This window comes from Lupinus angustifolius, chromosome LG12, assembly GCF_001865875.1.
Source record: "Lupinus angustifolius cultivar Tanjil chromosome LG12, LupAngTanjil_v1.0, whole genome shotgun sequence".
In the NCBI taxonomy this organism is placed as follows: Eukaryota; Viridiplantae; Streptophyta; class Magnoliopsida; order Fabales; family Fabaceae; genus Lupinus; species Lupinus angustifolius.
In genome coordinates, this window is record NC_032020.1 from 9,199,310 (window position 1) to 9,215,107 (window position 15,798).

Below are 15,798 nucleotides of genomic sequence, written 5' to 3' on the forward strand. Positions count from 1 at the left end.
TTCATTCTTTTTCTCTTGTATAAATAAGTCATATTGACTCACTTCTTATTCAATCAATTCAATTCATTCAATGAAAATATTATCAATCTTTGTTTCTCATTCTTCTTACTTTAAACTTCTTTAAGCTTTCTATTATACACTTCATGATTCATCAAGAAGCTTTCTTTTCATGGCTCTTACCACATTTTAACAATGTATCAGAGCATAATTATTTTTTGATAGCTTCCGCTTATGATTCCATGAAGGATTTCAAGGAAAACTTCAACAATCAAGAACATGGTGGTGCTTTCTTTTTCATCTCAATGATCTTCATTAGTGTTATCTTGCTTCTAATAGGTGACAATGCTGCATGTGGCAAGACTATCTTGATTTCTTTGATTTCTCCAGCGTTGTTCTTCAGCATCTAATATTTCTTTTCAACATATGGCCCTAAATTCTTCATTATCACCTTCTTCATCGACCTTCAAATTCAGATCAAAGGAGTTTGTTTTTGGTCAAGAATTCTTTACAAGTGCATAAGCTAGCTTCTTGATATCCTCAAACTCTTCAAGAATGGAGTACCATGACCAATTTATCATATACAAGATTACATCCTTTTCTTATTCTTCATCATTTACCCCTCTTTCTTATTCATCATAGAAGCATCCCTCTTTCTTATTCATCATATAAGCATCTCATTAGGATCAAGATTCTGATCCGTTCTCTCTATTTCATCATCAATGGTTGGTTCGCTTCTGTCCATGATGGTTAAGCTCAGATATAACTTCTGTCATAGATGGTTAAGCATCAGATGGATAGCTTCTGACCATAGTGGTTAAGCAAAGATATAGCTTCTACTATGGATGGTTAAGTGTTTGATGATATAACTTCTGCCATGGGTGGTTAAGCGTTGTTATTACTTCAAATCAAGCTTCAAATCAATTTCAAGCTGAAGACTAAAATTTTTCACTCACCATCTTGAGGGGAGATATTAAAAGATATATGAAAGGTTATTTTGGAATATTATAGTTGGTTAGAAAGTGAGAAATTAGCAAGTTAGGTTTATGTTAGTTATTTGTTTTACAAGCTTTCTTTTCATTCTTTTCTCTTGTATAAATAAGCCATATTGACTCACTTCTTATTCAATCAATTCAATTCATTCAATGAGAATAATATCAATCTTTGTTTCTCACTGTTCTTTCTTTAAACTTCTTTAAGCTTTCTTTTATACACTTCTTGATTCATCAAGAAGCTTTCTTTTCATAGCTCTTACCACATTTTAACATGATATCAGAGCATAATTATCTTTTGATAGCTTCCGCTTATGATTCCATGAAGGATTTCATGGAAAACTTCAACAATCAAGAACATGGTGGTGCTTTCTTTTTCATCTCAATGACCTTCATTAGTGTTATCTTGCTTCTAATGGGTGACAATGCTGCATGTGGCAAAACTATCTTGATTTCTTTGATTGCTCCAACGTTGTCCTTCAACATCTAATGTTTCTTTTCAACTTATGGCCCTAAATTTTTCATTATCAACTTCTTCATCGACCTTCAAATTCAGATCAAATGAGTTTGATTTTGGTCAAGAATTCTTTTCAAGTGCATCAGTTAGCTTCTTGATATCCTCAAGCTCTTCAAGAATGGAGTACCATGACCAACTTATCCTATACAAGATTACATCCTTTTATTATTCTTCATCATTTACCCATCTTTCTTATTCATCATAGAAGCATCTCATTAGGATGAAGGTTCTGATCTATTCTCTCTCTTTCATCATTAATGGTTGGTTCGCTTCTGTCCATGATGGTTAAGCTCAGATATAACTTCTGTCATGGATGGTTAAGCATTGGATGGATAGCTTTTGTCCATAGTGGTTAAGCAAAGATATAGCTTCTGCTATGGATGGTTAAGCGTTTGATGATATAGCTTCTGTCATGGATGGTTAAGCATTGGATGGATAGCTTTTGTCCATAGTGGTTAAGCAAAGATATAGCTTCTGCTATGGATGGTTAAGCGTTTGATGATATAGCTTCTGTCATGGATGGTTAAGCATTGGATGGATAGCTTTTGTCCATAGTGGTTAAGCAAAGATATAGCTTCTGCTATGGATGGTTAAGCGTTTGATGATATAGCTTCTGTCATGGATGGTTAAGCATTGGATGGATAGCTTTTGTCCATAGTGGTTAAGCAAAGATATAGCTTCTGCTATGGATGGTTAAGCGTTTGATGATATAGCTTCTGTCATGGATGGTTAAGCATTGGATGGATAGCTTTTGTCCATAGTGGTTAAGCAAAGATATAGCTTCTGCTATGGATGGTTAAGCGTTTGATGATATAGCTTCTGTCATGGATGGTTAAGCATTGGATGGATAGCTTTTGTCCATAGTGGTTAAGCAAAGATATAGCTTCTGCTATGGATGGTTAAGCGTTTGATGATATAGCTTCTGTCATGGATGGTTAAGCATTATTATTACTTTAAATCAATTTCAAGCTAGAGACTAAAAAATTTCACTCACCAGCTTGAGGGGGTTATTAAAAGATATATGATAGGTTATTTTGGAAGATTATAGTTGGTTAGAAAGTGAGAAATTAGCAAGTTAGGTTTATGTTAGTTATTTGCTTTACAAGCTTTCTTTTCATTTTTTCTCTTGTATAAATAAGCCTTTTTGGCTCACTTCTTATTCAATCAATTCAATTCATTCAATGAGAATATTATCAATCTTTGTTTCTTATTCTTCTTTCTTTAAACTTCTTTAAGCTTTCTTTTATACACTTCTTGATTCATCAAGAAGCTTTATTTTCATGGCTCTTACCACATTTTAACAGTTGATCCAAACGTCCAATTACTTCCCCAAAAACAACATTGGAGCTTGAGTCAGTAGGTGAATCACACACTTTGTCACATCCTTGGACCAAGTCCATACATCAAGTGTAGACCCAATGTCCCCATCTCACACAACCTCTTACGGAATATGGGTCCAAATACTCATTTACACTAAACATTATTAAATTATAGAATAAATTATATGGACTTGGCATGAATTTTAATAAAACTACAAATATTAACCCTTTTTACACTTACACATACCCTCATTTGATATAACATCGTTAACTAAAAATTAAAATGAAAGAATAATATACTAAAATACTCGTTACTTCAAACAATACAATTCTTATTTTTTTTAACACAATCCATCATCTTTTTGTTCATGGATACAGAAATAAAAAAACGTCTATGGTGTTTGGAAAATGTCAGATTATGGAAATTATAACAAAAAGATTTTCAAAATTCCTAGATCTATCCTTGCAAGAAAAAGGGTTTGTCACTCATGGAGACAACAACAAAGGGAAGATACTTGACACAGAACAATTGGCAACTCAAATCAGTTTGTGATCGAAAATGTGTTATATGTTGAAGGTCTGGAACATAACCTTTTGAGTATCAGCCAACTATGCCATAAAGGTAACCATGTATCTTTTGATTTTGAGTGTTGTATTATTTGTGACAATATATCTAATAAAGTTAAGTTTGTCGGATATCGTATAAATAATATCTATATGGTTAATCTGGAGGATGTCACTACTCTATTTTAAAAATGTTTTATATCTAAAGAGGATGACATCTGGCTTTGGCATAAGCGTGTCGCTCATATTCACATAAAACATCTAGATAAATTGTCTAAAAATAATTTGGTTGATGGGCTGCCAAAACTTGATTTTAAAACTCAGGAAACTTGTGACACTTGTCAAAGATGTAAACAAATTAAAAACTCTTTTGCTTAAAAGAATGGGATATCCACAACAAGACCTTTGGAGCTTCTCCATATGGACTTGTTTGGACCATCACATGTTATGAGTTTTGGTGGTAGCTTTTATGCTTTAGTGATCTTGATGATTTCTCTAGATTCACATGGACATTATTTCTCTCGTCCAAAAGCGACACTTTTAAGTCTTTCAAAAACATTACCAAGCAAATCCAAAACCCGTTTAATCATAAGATAGTAAATATTTGATCCGATCATGGTGGCGAATTTGAAAACCATTTATTTGATAAATTTTGTAATAAATATGGCATTATGCATTAATTTTCGGTCCATCGTACCCCTCAACAAAATGGAGTTGTTGAGAGGAAGAATGAAGTCTTAGAGGAGCTTGCTAGAAACATGCTAAATGAAAGCAAGGTTCCTAAATATTTTTGGGCTGATGCAGTGCATACAGCTTGCTATGTGATTAATCGTATACTCTTGAGGCCTACTTTTTCAAAAACTCCATATGAACTTTTAAAAGGTCGTACACCTAATATTTCTCATTTTCATGCTTTTGGGTGTAAATGTTTTATATTAAATAATGGAAAAAGAGCCTTAAGTAAATTTGATCCAAAAGCTGATGATGGTATATTTTTGGGGTATTCATTGTATAGTAAAGCTTATCGAGTCTTTAATAAATATTCAATGCAAGTAGAAGAGGTTGTGCATGTCCATTTTGACGAATCTTCTCCAAAAGAGAAGAGGAAGGTATTGTCTAATGATGTTGCAGGTGCTTTGGAAGAAGAATACTCTAAGGACATGGACCAAGACAAAGAAGTAGAAGCAGAGCAAATTGTACAAGATGAGCATCAGTGATGAGCATCAGGATTTACCAATCGCGTGGAAGACCAAGAATGATCATCAACTCGATAAAGTGATAGGTGATATAACTATGTGGGTGGTAACCTGTAGCTCTTTACATAACTTTTATAACTTTGTTGCTTTTGTATCTCAAATCGAGCCTAAGACCATCGATGAGGCCATTGAGGATGTGCATTGGGGTGCTATGCAAGAAGAGCTAAACCAGTTCGAGTGTAATAATGTATGGGACTTGGTCCCTAAGCCTAAAGAACATCCAGTGATTGATACTAGATGGGTATTTCATAATAAATTGGATGAATCTGGCTTGATAATTAGAAATAAAGCTCGCTTAGTGGCCAAATGCTACAACCAGAAGGAGGGCATCGATTATGACGAGACTTACACTCCCGTAGCCAGATTAGAGGCCATAAGGATGCTTTTATCCTTTGCATCAATTATGAACTTCAAGCTCTTTCAAATGGATGTCAAGAGCGCCTTCTTGAATGGCTACATTCAAGAGGAGGTATATGTAGATCAACCTCCCGGCTTTGAAAATTTTAAGTATCTGAATCATGTATATAAGCTCAACAAAGCCCTTTATGGCCTGAAACAAGCTCCCAGAGTTTGGTATGATAGATTGAGCTCTTTCCTCTTGGAAAAAGGGTTCGTGAGGGGTATGGTTGATACTACCCTCTTTATTCGTAGATTAGATAATCATGTGCTTTAGTTCAAAAATATGTTGATGACATAATATTCAGATCTACTAATAACATTCTGTGTAAAAAAATCTGAGTTAATGCATGGTGAATTTGAGATGTCGATGATGGGTGAGCTGACCTTCTTTCTTGGACTTCAAATCAAACAAATGGAAAGTGACATCTTCATTCATCAATCAAAATATTGCAAAGAGTTACTGAAGAAGTTCGATATGGAAAAGAGTAAAGATGCTTCAACACCTATGGCGTCCGTATGCTATCTAGATAAAGATGAAAAGGGAAAAGCAATTGAGGTAACCAAATATCGTGGGATTATTGGCTCATTACTGTATTTAACTGCAAGTCGCCCCGATATTATGTTTAGATTTTATATGTGTGCTAGATTTCAAGCTTTGCCTAAAGATTCACATTATACTGTTGTAAAACGAATCATGAGATATTTAAAAGGAACAACTAATATGAGATTATGGTATCCTAGGGATACCTCATTATCCATGGTAGGGTATTCCGATTCTGATTTTGCAGAATGTAAGTTGGATTGGAAAAGCACTAGTGGGACTTGTTATTTACTTGGTAGTTCCTTAGTTGCATGGCACAGTAAAAAGCAAGTGTGTGTTGCTTTGTCCACCGCTGAAGCGGAATACATTGCCGCCAGTGTGTGTTGCGCTCAAATCCTTTGGATAAAGCAGCAACTTAAGGACTTTGGACTTAACCTAGAAAAGATTCTTAGAAAATGTGATAATACAAGTGTCATAAACCTATCCAAGAATCCCGTTTTGCATTCTAGAATCAAGCATATTGAAATTAGACATCATTTCTTGCGTGACCATGTACAAAAAGGTGATTGTGTACTTGAATTTTTTGAAACATCTAAGCAATTGGTTGATATTTTCACCAAGCCTCTCTCACGAGATACCTTCTATGTTCTTCGAAGAGAACTTGGAATTCTTGATAAAATTTATCTTGATTAAAATCGTCTAAAAATGTTATTATATGCTTCGTATGATTAATGTCTTCTATGCTTCAAAATGTATACTTGTTATGAATGCATTATATTCCTATTATGACTCATGATCTTGTGTGACAACATGAAAATGTATATGTGTTTGAGTAAAAATTGCTTGATAAATGTTAGATATCTTTGCATGCTTTTAAAATCCAAAAACCTCTTGATTCTTCAAATGTGATGCAAGTTAATTGATTAACTATCCTTTTAATCGATTAAAATGTATAATTGTTGGTCAATTAATTGATTAATCACAGTTTGAGTTCACTTCATATATCTTCTTACTTTTGACCAAAATTTCATTTAGTTTATCTTTATGATAATGTCAAAATGGAGAGAAAGGTTGTTTTGTTGTTTAATGTGTGCAGTTTGTAAATAATATTCATCTTTCGTTGTCTAGCTATGCGCTTCAACTTTGAAATCAACAACCATACATTATGTGAACATCTTCAAGTTATGCATCAAAACAAAATTTGGTGTTGAGTTTGTCATCATCAAAAATGGGGAGATTGAAAGTGCAATGTGTCAATAGAGCACTTAACTTGCCTATGTTTTGATGAAGACAAATGACTTAGTGAAAGATAAAGATAACTCAACAAATCAACATGCCAAAGATTCAAGAGCTTCATGTCTAGACTAGAGTCTTAGATGTGTCTTAGTTATTGAGTCTATGTTAGGTAAACCTAGATGCAAATCTCACAAAGTCTAAAAGATAAAACATAAAGGTTAAGTTCCATCTAGTTTATTATATGTTCATGCATTAATCATACATATTATTTGTGCATATTAGGCATAACATAAAGGTAAAACATGTATAGTTGATAAGTATAACATATAGGCAGTTTACCAATTAATATCTTAACTGAAAATATGTCAGTTAATTGATTAAGAGAATCTTTAATCGATTAACGTGAAAACAGTTTTTAAAGTTTCAACAGATAACTGAAAAACAGAATTCAGTTACTCTATAACAGTCCGTTAATCGATTAATAGGCAACATAATCGATTAACTGAGTGCAAAATAGCTTTTCTATATAAACTATGTTTTTACACCATGCTACATACATTCATTCATTCATTTTAGAATTGCTAAGTTGCATATTATCGTATTCTTTGTATGTCATATAGGCAGAGAGAATTGTATGTGAGATTAGAGTGAGATAGTATTATGCTTAGAGGTTAACATGTCATCCATTGCATATGATCAAATGTGTTCATCATTCTATCTCGTTCGTGCATGATACTTTCATTACTGTTTAGAGATTTCTTAAGGGTAGAAATTACATGTTCTTCATGATTCTGATCTTATACATATTCTTAGTAATTGTGAGATCTGTATATGGTTTATAGCTTGTTCTTTCTTGTAATATTTAAGTTATTTTGTGCTTCACAATACTCTGCTTTTTGTGTTGTTTGTGTAACAAGGAAAATCGTCTCTTGGTGTCGTACCACCAACGAGATCAGAGAGTCTTCACCAAGACTTGGAGGTCTTGAGTTTAGAACATACTCTTGGCTGAGGCTGGATCGTAGGAAAGGTTTTCCTAGGTGATTGGGTAAGGTCAAACCAAGGTAGAGGTTCTGGGAATTCAAGAAGGTAGCGTTCAAAGTCTTGTAATTGGAAGTGTGTATGTAAGATACATTGACTTCAATTTTAGTGAAGAAAATCTCTCAGATCAGAGGGAGGACTGAATGTAGTTTTACAGTGGACCACAAAACGAACTAGAATAAAAACTTTGTTGCAGGTTATTTCTTTCTCTTATCTCTTTATTGTTTTAAGTAGCTTTTACTTGCCTATTGTAGCTGATATTTTGAATACAATATTACTGCCAAATAAAGATCATTTATGTTCAAATATATCTGCTATATCATTTCTGTATAATCTGTAATTGGTTGTGTAATTGAGCCATTCAATAACTGCTAATTCTGTGTGACTTAATCGATTAAGTCATAGCTTTAATCGATTAATTGGGCAAGTTTCCACTTTGGTGCAAATAGCAGTAAGTGAGAACCGAGACACATATTCAACTCCTTCTAAGTGTATTCTGTCACTAATACCTAACACTAAAGACTTCTTCTAAGCCCTCTCATCTAACGTAACTTAACACACAATAATCTATTGTAAGAGAGTGATTTTTTAGTTTCAGCTATTGCTACTTCTTTAATTTGCTAAGAGATTTTGGATGAAGTTGGGTTCAAAGACAACTTATCATTATAATCTTCTTATGTTATATTGGTAAATCTAACAAGTGTTGGTAAAGTGGGGGAAGACCCGCTAGATCCCCCAAAATAATAAAGTGTCGATGGTACGATTTCTACGAGTGACATTTATTGAAAGGGACAGTCACACACTCCAAAAAGATTAGTTGTATAGAATGAAAGAATATATTTTATAGTACCAAAAAGATATATAGGAAAAATACAAATTTATTGGGAGTGGGCACTGAAAGTGAACCAGAATAAGTTTTATGCCATTTATTATTTGTACTTTCATTTTGTACTAAGTTCATTCTTTGACTAAAAAAATTGTTTTAGTTTTAAGTGTAAGTTATATTTGAAAGTCTTAAAACAACTCTAAATAGTACTATAGCTTAATCATTTACGATTTAGAAGATTTTCAAAATGATCAGTATCATTTTCAGTATTTAATTTTTCAAGATAAACAGTGGCAAACAAATTTAAAATCTAACTGCATCTTTGAATGGTGCTTTGAAGTGCAATGTTTGAGCTATTATTTAAGTGAATGACTTCCTATTTTAATATAGAGAAAGTAATAGTTGTTCTAAATCTACTTGAATAACACAAATACAAGATTCTTTATTTCTCGATAACATATTGAAAACTAAGTACATTCATAATGTGCTTGAACATACATTTCCCAACTTACAAATGTAGAGAAACATAAACATAGCAACATGGTGTATCAGAGTCTCAATTACAACCTTATTTATTTTCAGGAGAGACATAAACATATAAAACATAAAAATACTAATTAATTAAAAGAGAATAAAATATCTTCTTATACCAGAAGATAAGTTAGTGCATATATCATAATTTTAATAACTGAAGAGGATAACTTATCTTTTAGTACGAGGATATATTTTATTTTAATAATTAAATGCATATTATCTTTAACATAGATCCATCAAATTTTTAAACTTTCAAGATTTTTCTCATTTTCAGTGTGAATCCTCATGTGATCAAGGTGTGACTTTCCACGAAGTTCCTTTGAGAGGTATCCCTTGTAGTAATCTGGAACACTAATTGTTTTGTACCTTGCTGGTGCTTTTGGAGTAACTAGACTTGATGCTGGACCAATAATTACTTCCATACTAGGGTTGTAAAATGTGGCTAGGCTCAGCCTATCTTTTTCAGAATTAACTACTGTTCGGTGTTCAATGCTACGATAAATTCCATTAGTCATAATCTGTAAAATAATTTATAAATAAGGTCAAAATGTTTGTAAGGATTTAAACTTTAGATGATTATGTATTCAAAGTTTTGGCAGAGACAAACTTTCATATTAGAATTTATATTGGTCTAGTAATGTAAGATAACAATATTGGATCATCAGATAAATCAAAAAGTCAAATATTCGTCGATTTATGAAAGTAACATTTGTTGGGAGGGACAATCATATACCCAAAAGAACTTATAAGATAAGTAGATACCCTTAATTATACAAAAAATATTAGTTTAACATAAATGAATCTATATCAAATTTTGATGTAATTTTTTCGGCCAAATAAATTTTTTTTTAAAGGTTGGGTGAAACACCCCAATATAATGAAGAAGGAAAACAGAACAAAGTGCAAAGAGAGAGATATTACATGTTCCTAAATCTATAATTAGGAAGAGACAATCTATTCCTATTGAATTCAAGCAAAATGAAACTAGGCAGGGAATCCCACCAAGTATACAATTTAGAAGAAATAGCAAACGAAGCAAGCTTATCGGCACAAGTATTTCCCTCCCTGTAAATATGAGAAACTCGAAACTCCATAGCAGAAACATGCCTTTGACAAAGATACCATTGGTTAAGAAGCTTCCAAGGGACTTGGAATTTGCCGTTGAAAATATCCACAACATTCATAGAATCACATTCAAGCCAAATTTTTATCCAACCATTGTTGTGAGCAATCTCAATTGCTAGGATAGCAGCCCTTAGCTCAGAGTACAATGAGTCTGTAATGCCAATGTAAGAAGCAAAGGATCCTAAGAAGTCACCCTGGTTGTCCCTGAAGATTGCACCACCTCCTGCATGGCCAGGTGCGCCATGAGCAGCACCGTCGGAGTTGATTTTGATCCATCCAGGCAAGGGAGTGTACCACACCACCTCAGTGGTGGAGGGGGCAGAGGAGTAGTGAGGAGAAACATTTAAGTTCCTTAGAATACTGAAATCGTGTTGAGAACCATTGGCACAAAGCTTGGAGAGATTCCCCGACATAGAAATGCCCATTTTAATTTTGGCTTTTGCCATAGCTAGAGTAGTCCAGGAGTCTTGGAATCTGCAAAAGTTCCTGCAGTGCTAGATTGTGTTCACTGTGTGAACAATTGCAGCAGCAAGAACACCCTTGATTTGAGGGCTCCAATGAAGATTGCACCTGGATAGGATCGCAGCTATGGAGGAAATGTCAATTTGAATGTGGAAAATGCCACCAATCCACTGCCAAAGGTCAATAGCAAAGGGGCACAAGAGGAACAGATGATCAGAAGTTTCACTACTAGCCTTGCAGAGGTTGCACATTGAAACTAGAGAGCACCCTCTTAATTGGAGATTCTCATCAGTGGGCATTCACCTATGGAACAACCTTCAAGTGGTGAAGGACTTAGATGGGGGAATAGAATCAGACCAGATAATCCTACACCAGTTCATATGGTTAGCATTGGGCCTGATATAGTTATAGGCAGCTTTAAGAGGCAGAGAGCCATCCATAGTGCACTGCCAAACAAACTGATCATTCTTGTCTGTGATGATGGTGTCAACAACGCTTGAGGCAATCTGAGGGAAAAGATCATGGATTAGCTTAGGAATGACCCATTTACAGTCCTGAGTGAAGTCAGCAACCTTGGATAAAAGAGAGGGGTGGAACTCATCAGGGATGTGCAGGGATTCCACCAGAGGAGATCCCAACCAGTTGTCCAGCCATAAATGGATGCTTTTCCCTTCTCCAACCAACCAAATGGAATTAGACATAACAATGTGCCAATTGCTTTTAATGCCAGGCCAAATGGAGGATTTGAAGTATCTCTGAGAGGGATAGATGCCCCTCCCAAATCTGTGCCTATAAAGGATGGCCCACTCCTGGGAAGAAGAGGACATTTCCCATGCAAGTTTGATCAGAGCAGCCTAATTCATAGCCTTGATGGATCTCAGGCCTAGGCCACCAGAATTTGTAGGGGAACAAACCTTGTGCCAAGACACAGTAGCAATTTTCCTTGTGCTTGTATACCCAGACCAAATGAAATTTCTGATGCACTTATCCAAATTCTGAATCAAGTTGGAAGGCCAAGCATAGATGTGGAAGCTATAGGTGAGCATGCTTAGAATGATTGACTTGACAAGCTCAACTCTGCCCATAATAGACAATAAGGAACCTTTCCAGGTAGCTAGTTTGAGGATAATCCTATCAGCAATTGCTTGGAGGTGAATCTTCCTTGGTTTCCCTTTAAAAAGAGGAACACCAAGATAGTTAAAAGGGAGCCTTCCATGAGACAAACCAAGAGTTGAAGACAAAGCCAGGATTTTCCTAGGAGAGGCAATAGTAGAGTAGAATTTGCACTTGCTGATACTTATGTGTTGACCTGAAGCTTGGGCATAATCAATGACCAACTTCTTGAGAGCCATAAGATTCCTCTTGTTGCCATTACAGAATATGAGGATGTCATCAGCATACAACACATGGCTAGGAGTACAAAGATTAGCAGGGCCAGAGATAGGACATAGCTGACCCTCCAACACTAGCTTGGAAATGCCTCTGCTGAAGACATCCTCTGCTAGACAAAAAAGCAGAGGAGACAAATGATCACCTTGTCTAACTCCCCTTCTGTAGGAAAAGAACCCAACAGATTGCCCATTGACATTAATTGAAAGCTTAGCTGAGTGAAGGATGATCCTGATCCAGTCAGTGAACTTACTGTTGAAGCCAAAAGCAGAAAGAGTGTCCAGCAAGAAACCCCAGTCAAGAGTGTCAAAAGCCTTTTTGATGTCGAGCTTGATTGCCAAGTTTCCCCCAAACACTTTGTGATCAAGCAGGTTGATTGCCTCAGAAGCAATGCAGATGCATTCATGAATATGCCTCTCCTTAATGAATCCTCTTTGCTGAGGAGATATGATTTTAGGAGCAATTAGAGCAAGTCTATCAGCTAGGACTTTAGTGATGATTTTAAATTGGAAATTGGCTAAAGCAATGGGCCTAAAGTCCTTAATTCTATCAGCTTCAGGGCGCTTAGGAATGAGAACCACATAGTTGGAGTTAATATTTGGAGGAAGCCAATTGTTGGAGAAAAAGTAGGCCACAGATTGACACACATCCTGGCCTATAATTTCCCAGAAAGCCTGGAAAAAGCAACCACCAAAGCCATCAGGGTCAAGGGCACCATCCCCCTTCATGCTGAACACAGCAAATCTGATCTCCTCATTAGATGGATGTTTGGTGAGCAAGAAATTGTCTTCCTCAGTCACCAAAGGAGGGATAACAGAACTGATCAGGCCATTAGAGACAATATTATTAGAAGAGGCATACAAGGCAGTGAAATAATCCAAAACATGGGTGGCAATGTCATCATGGTTTGTAAGAATGTTGTCCCCCTCCTTTAATATGGTGAGGGCTTTGGTGTTTAGCCTAACCTTAGCCACTCTGTGGAAAAAACTGGTATTCCTGTCACCATTGGTGTGCCAATTCATTCTAGCTTTTTCCTTCCAAAAAGCTTCCTCAACCAATAGAGCTTGAAACAACTCCTGCTGAGCAATAACTTCTTGGTCCAAAAGATCCTCATCAGGGCCATAGCTGTCAATGCATTGCTGGATGGACTCAACTGAGGCAAGGGATGAAAGTGTGCATGTCAAGAGGAACACTTTGGAAAGCTCTCTTTATATGTCATGGTTTTGATGAGGACAACTTGTGCTAATAAGAGCTTGAAGATCACCAACAAATCAACGTGCTTAAGTCTTTAATTGGTACTAAGCTTAGACTAGAATCTAGTTTAAGTTGAGTCAAAGGCTTAGGTCACCTAATACATGTCTCATATGCATAAATCTTTTAAATCATTTCATCTTTGAGATATGTCATTCATAATATGTTCATGCATTACATAAATACATGTATATGTGCATTCTAGGCATAAACTAAGTGTTAAACATGTATGAACTAAGTGCATAACGTATTTGAGGTTTTGTAGTTAAAAATACACATTTAAAAATGCTGTTAATCGATTAACTAATACTTTAATCGATTAACCCAACTGCTTTGAAAAGTGGTTGCTACTGCAACACGTTTTTAAATGTTGTTAATCGATTAAGGCATTACGTTAATCGATTAACCTAACTGTTTGAAAAGTTGTTGAAACTGAAAAGCTTGGAAAACAGAATCAGTTACGGTGGAAGCCAATTGTTGGAGAAAAAGTAGGCCACAGATTGACACACATCCTGGCCTATAATTTCCCAGAAAGCCTGGAAAAAGCAACCACCAAAGCCATCAGGGCCAAGGGCACCATCCCCCTTCATGCTGAACACAGCAGATTTGATCTCCTCATTAGAGGGATGCTTGGTGAGCAAGAAATTGTCTTCCTCAGTCACCAAAGAAGGGATAATAGAACTGATCAGGCCATTAGAGACAACATTATTAGAAGAGGCATACAAGACAGTGAAATAATCCAAAACATGGGTGGCAATGTCATCATGGTTTGTAAGAATGTTGTCCCCCTCCTTTAACATGGTGAGGGCTTTGGTGTTTTGCCTAACCTTGGCCACTCTGTGGAAAAAACTGGTATTCCTGTCACCATTGGTGTGCCAATTCATTCTAGCTTTTTCCTTCCAAAAAGCTTCCTCAACCAATAGAGCTTGAAGCAACTCCTGCTGAGCAATAGCTTCTTGGTCCAAAAGATCCTCATCAGGGCCATAGTTGTCAATGCATTGCTGGATGGACTCAACTGAGGCAAGGGAAGCCTTAACCCTGAGATGTAAGTCACCAAAAACATTCTTGTTCCAGTTCCTGAGCTTCTCTTTTAGCAGCTTGAGCTTCTGAGAGATAATGAACATAGGGCAGCCTCTAATATCCAATTGTCAAACTTCAGCCACCACTCTTTTGCAGTCCAAGTGCTGGAGCCACATACCATGAAATCTAAAAGCAGAAATTCTGGAGATTGATGAGGAGGAGAAACTCAAGAGAAGGGGGTGGTGATCAGAGGAGATTCTAGTCAAAGTACAGCAGAAAATTTCATTCCAAGAAGCAAGCCAATCAGCATTGCAGAGGCATCTGTCCAACCTCTTCTCAGTGAGAGCATTGCCTCTCCTTTTATTAAACCAAGTGAGCTGAGCACCTCTACTCAAGAGATGAATGAGGTTAGAGCCGTCATAAAAGGACTTAAACTCCTCAGAAGGCAAAGTAGGAGGGACAACAGAGCCCTGATGTTCATTAGCTCCTAGCACCATATTAAAGTCCCCAATGCAACATCAAAGGCCAGGAGTAGTAGCCATGATGTCTCTAATCTCATCCCAAAGAAGTCTTTTATGAATATAGTGGGTATGTGCATACACAACACAAATGAAAAAGGTGGAGTCCTGATCAGTTAAGGAGATGGAAATTTGCTGCCTAGAATTGGCTATCACAGAAGGAACCAGGTCAATTCTACAAATTCCCCAAATATTAGGCAGTTGAGGGTACCTATCATTCTTCACAAAAAGCTTTAGATTCATTGTAGACCAATATAGAGGGGAAAGGGCCTCCGAAGAAATCCAAGGCTCAGAAAGAAAAACCAAATCCGGTTTGAGATCCAGGCAGAAAGTCTTGAGAACTAACCTTGTTTTGAGGTTGCCAAATCCCCTGCAGTTCCAATAGATAACTCTCATTGGGAAGGGGTTAAGTAGTCACTCTTGCGGGTATTATACACTTTTTATGTGCTATTTCTTTTCCTTAATTTTTTCTTTTGAGATTTTGAGAGAACCTCAGTGTATGAGTCCTCCCTCAATTCCTCACCCTCCTCCTCTTTATCATTTGCCCAGAGCCGACCTAGTAACCTCATATCTCTGGCTGCCGAGGGATTTATCATTTCCTGTATGTCTTGAATGACAAAGTTGCCACCTGGGGGTTGGGGGGGTTGAGTCCTAACCACTTCAGGTTCTGGTATGCCCACCACATCTTTACTGTTTTTAATCGATTATTTGGCATAGTGGAATTAATTGATACATTTTGTACTTGTGCTATACTGGATAATACTCTGATATAAAATCTGTAAGCTCTGTTATTCGTTCCATTATCGGTTAACTG

General features: G+C 36.1%; 1 protein-coding gene across 1 annotated transcript in view; it reads right to left on the reverse strand.

Moving 5' to 3' along the window:
* Positions 9,389-15,798, reverse strand: part of LOC109361758 (protein SRG1-like) — a 13,483-nt gene continuing 7,073 nt past the window's right edge. The window contains exon 4 of the mRNA XM_019607298.1: positions 9,389-9,737. Coding sequence (XP_019462843.1) covers positions 9,456-9,737 — 282 coding nt within the window. The 3' untranslated portion in view covers positions 9,389-9,455. The remainder of the gene's footprint in view (positions 9,738-15,798) is intronic.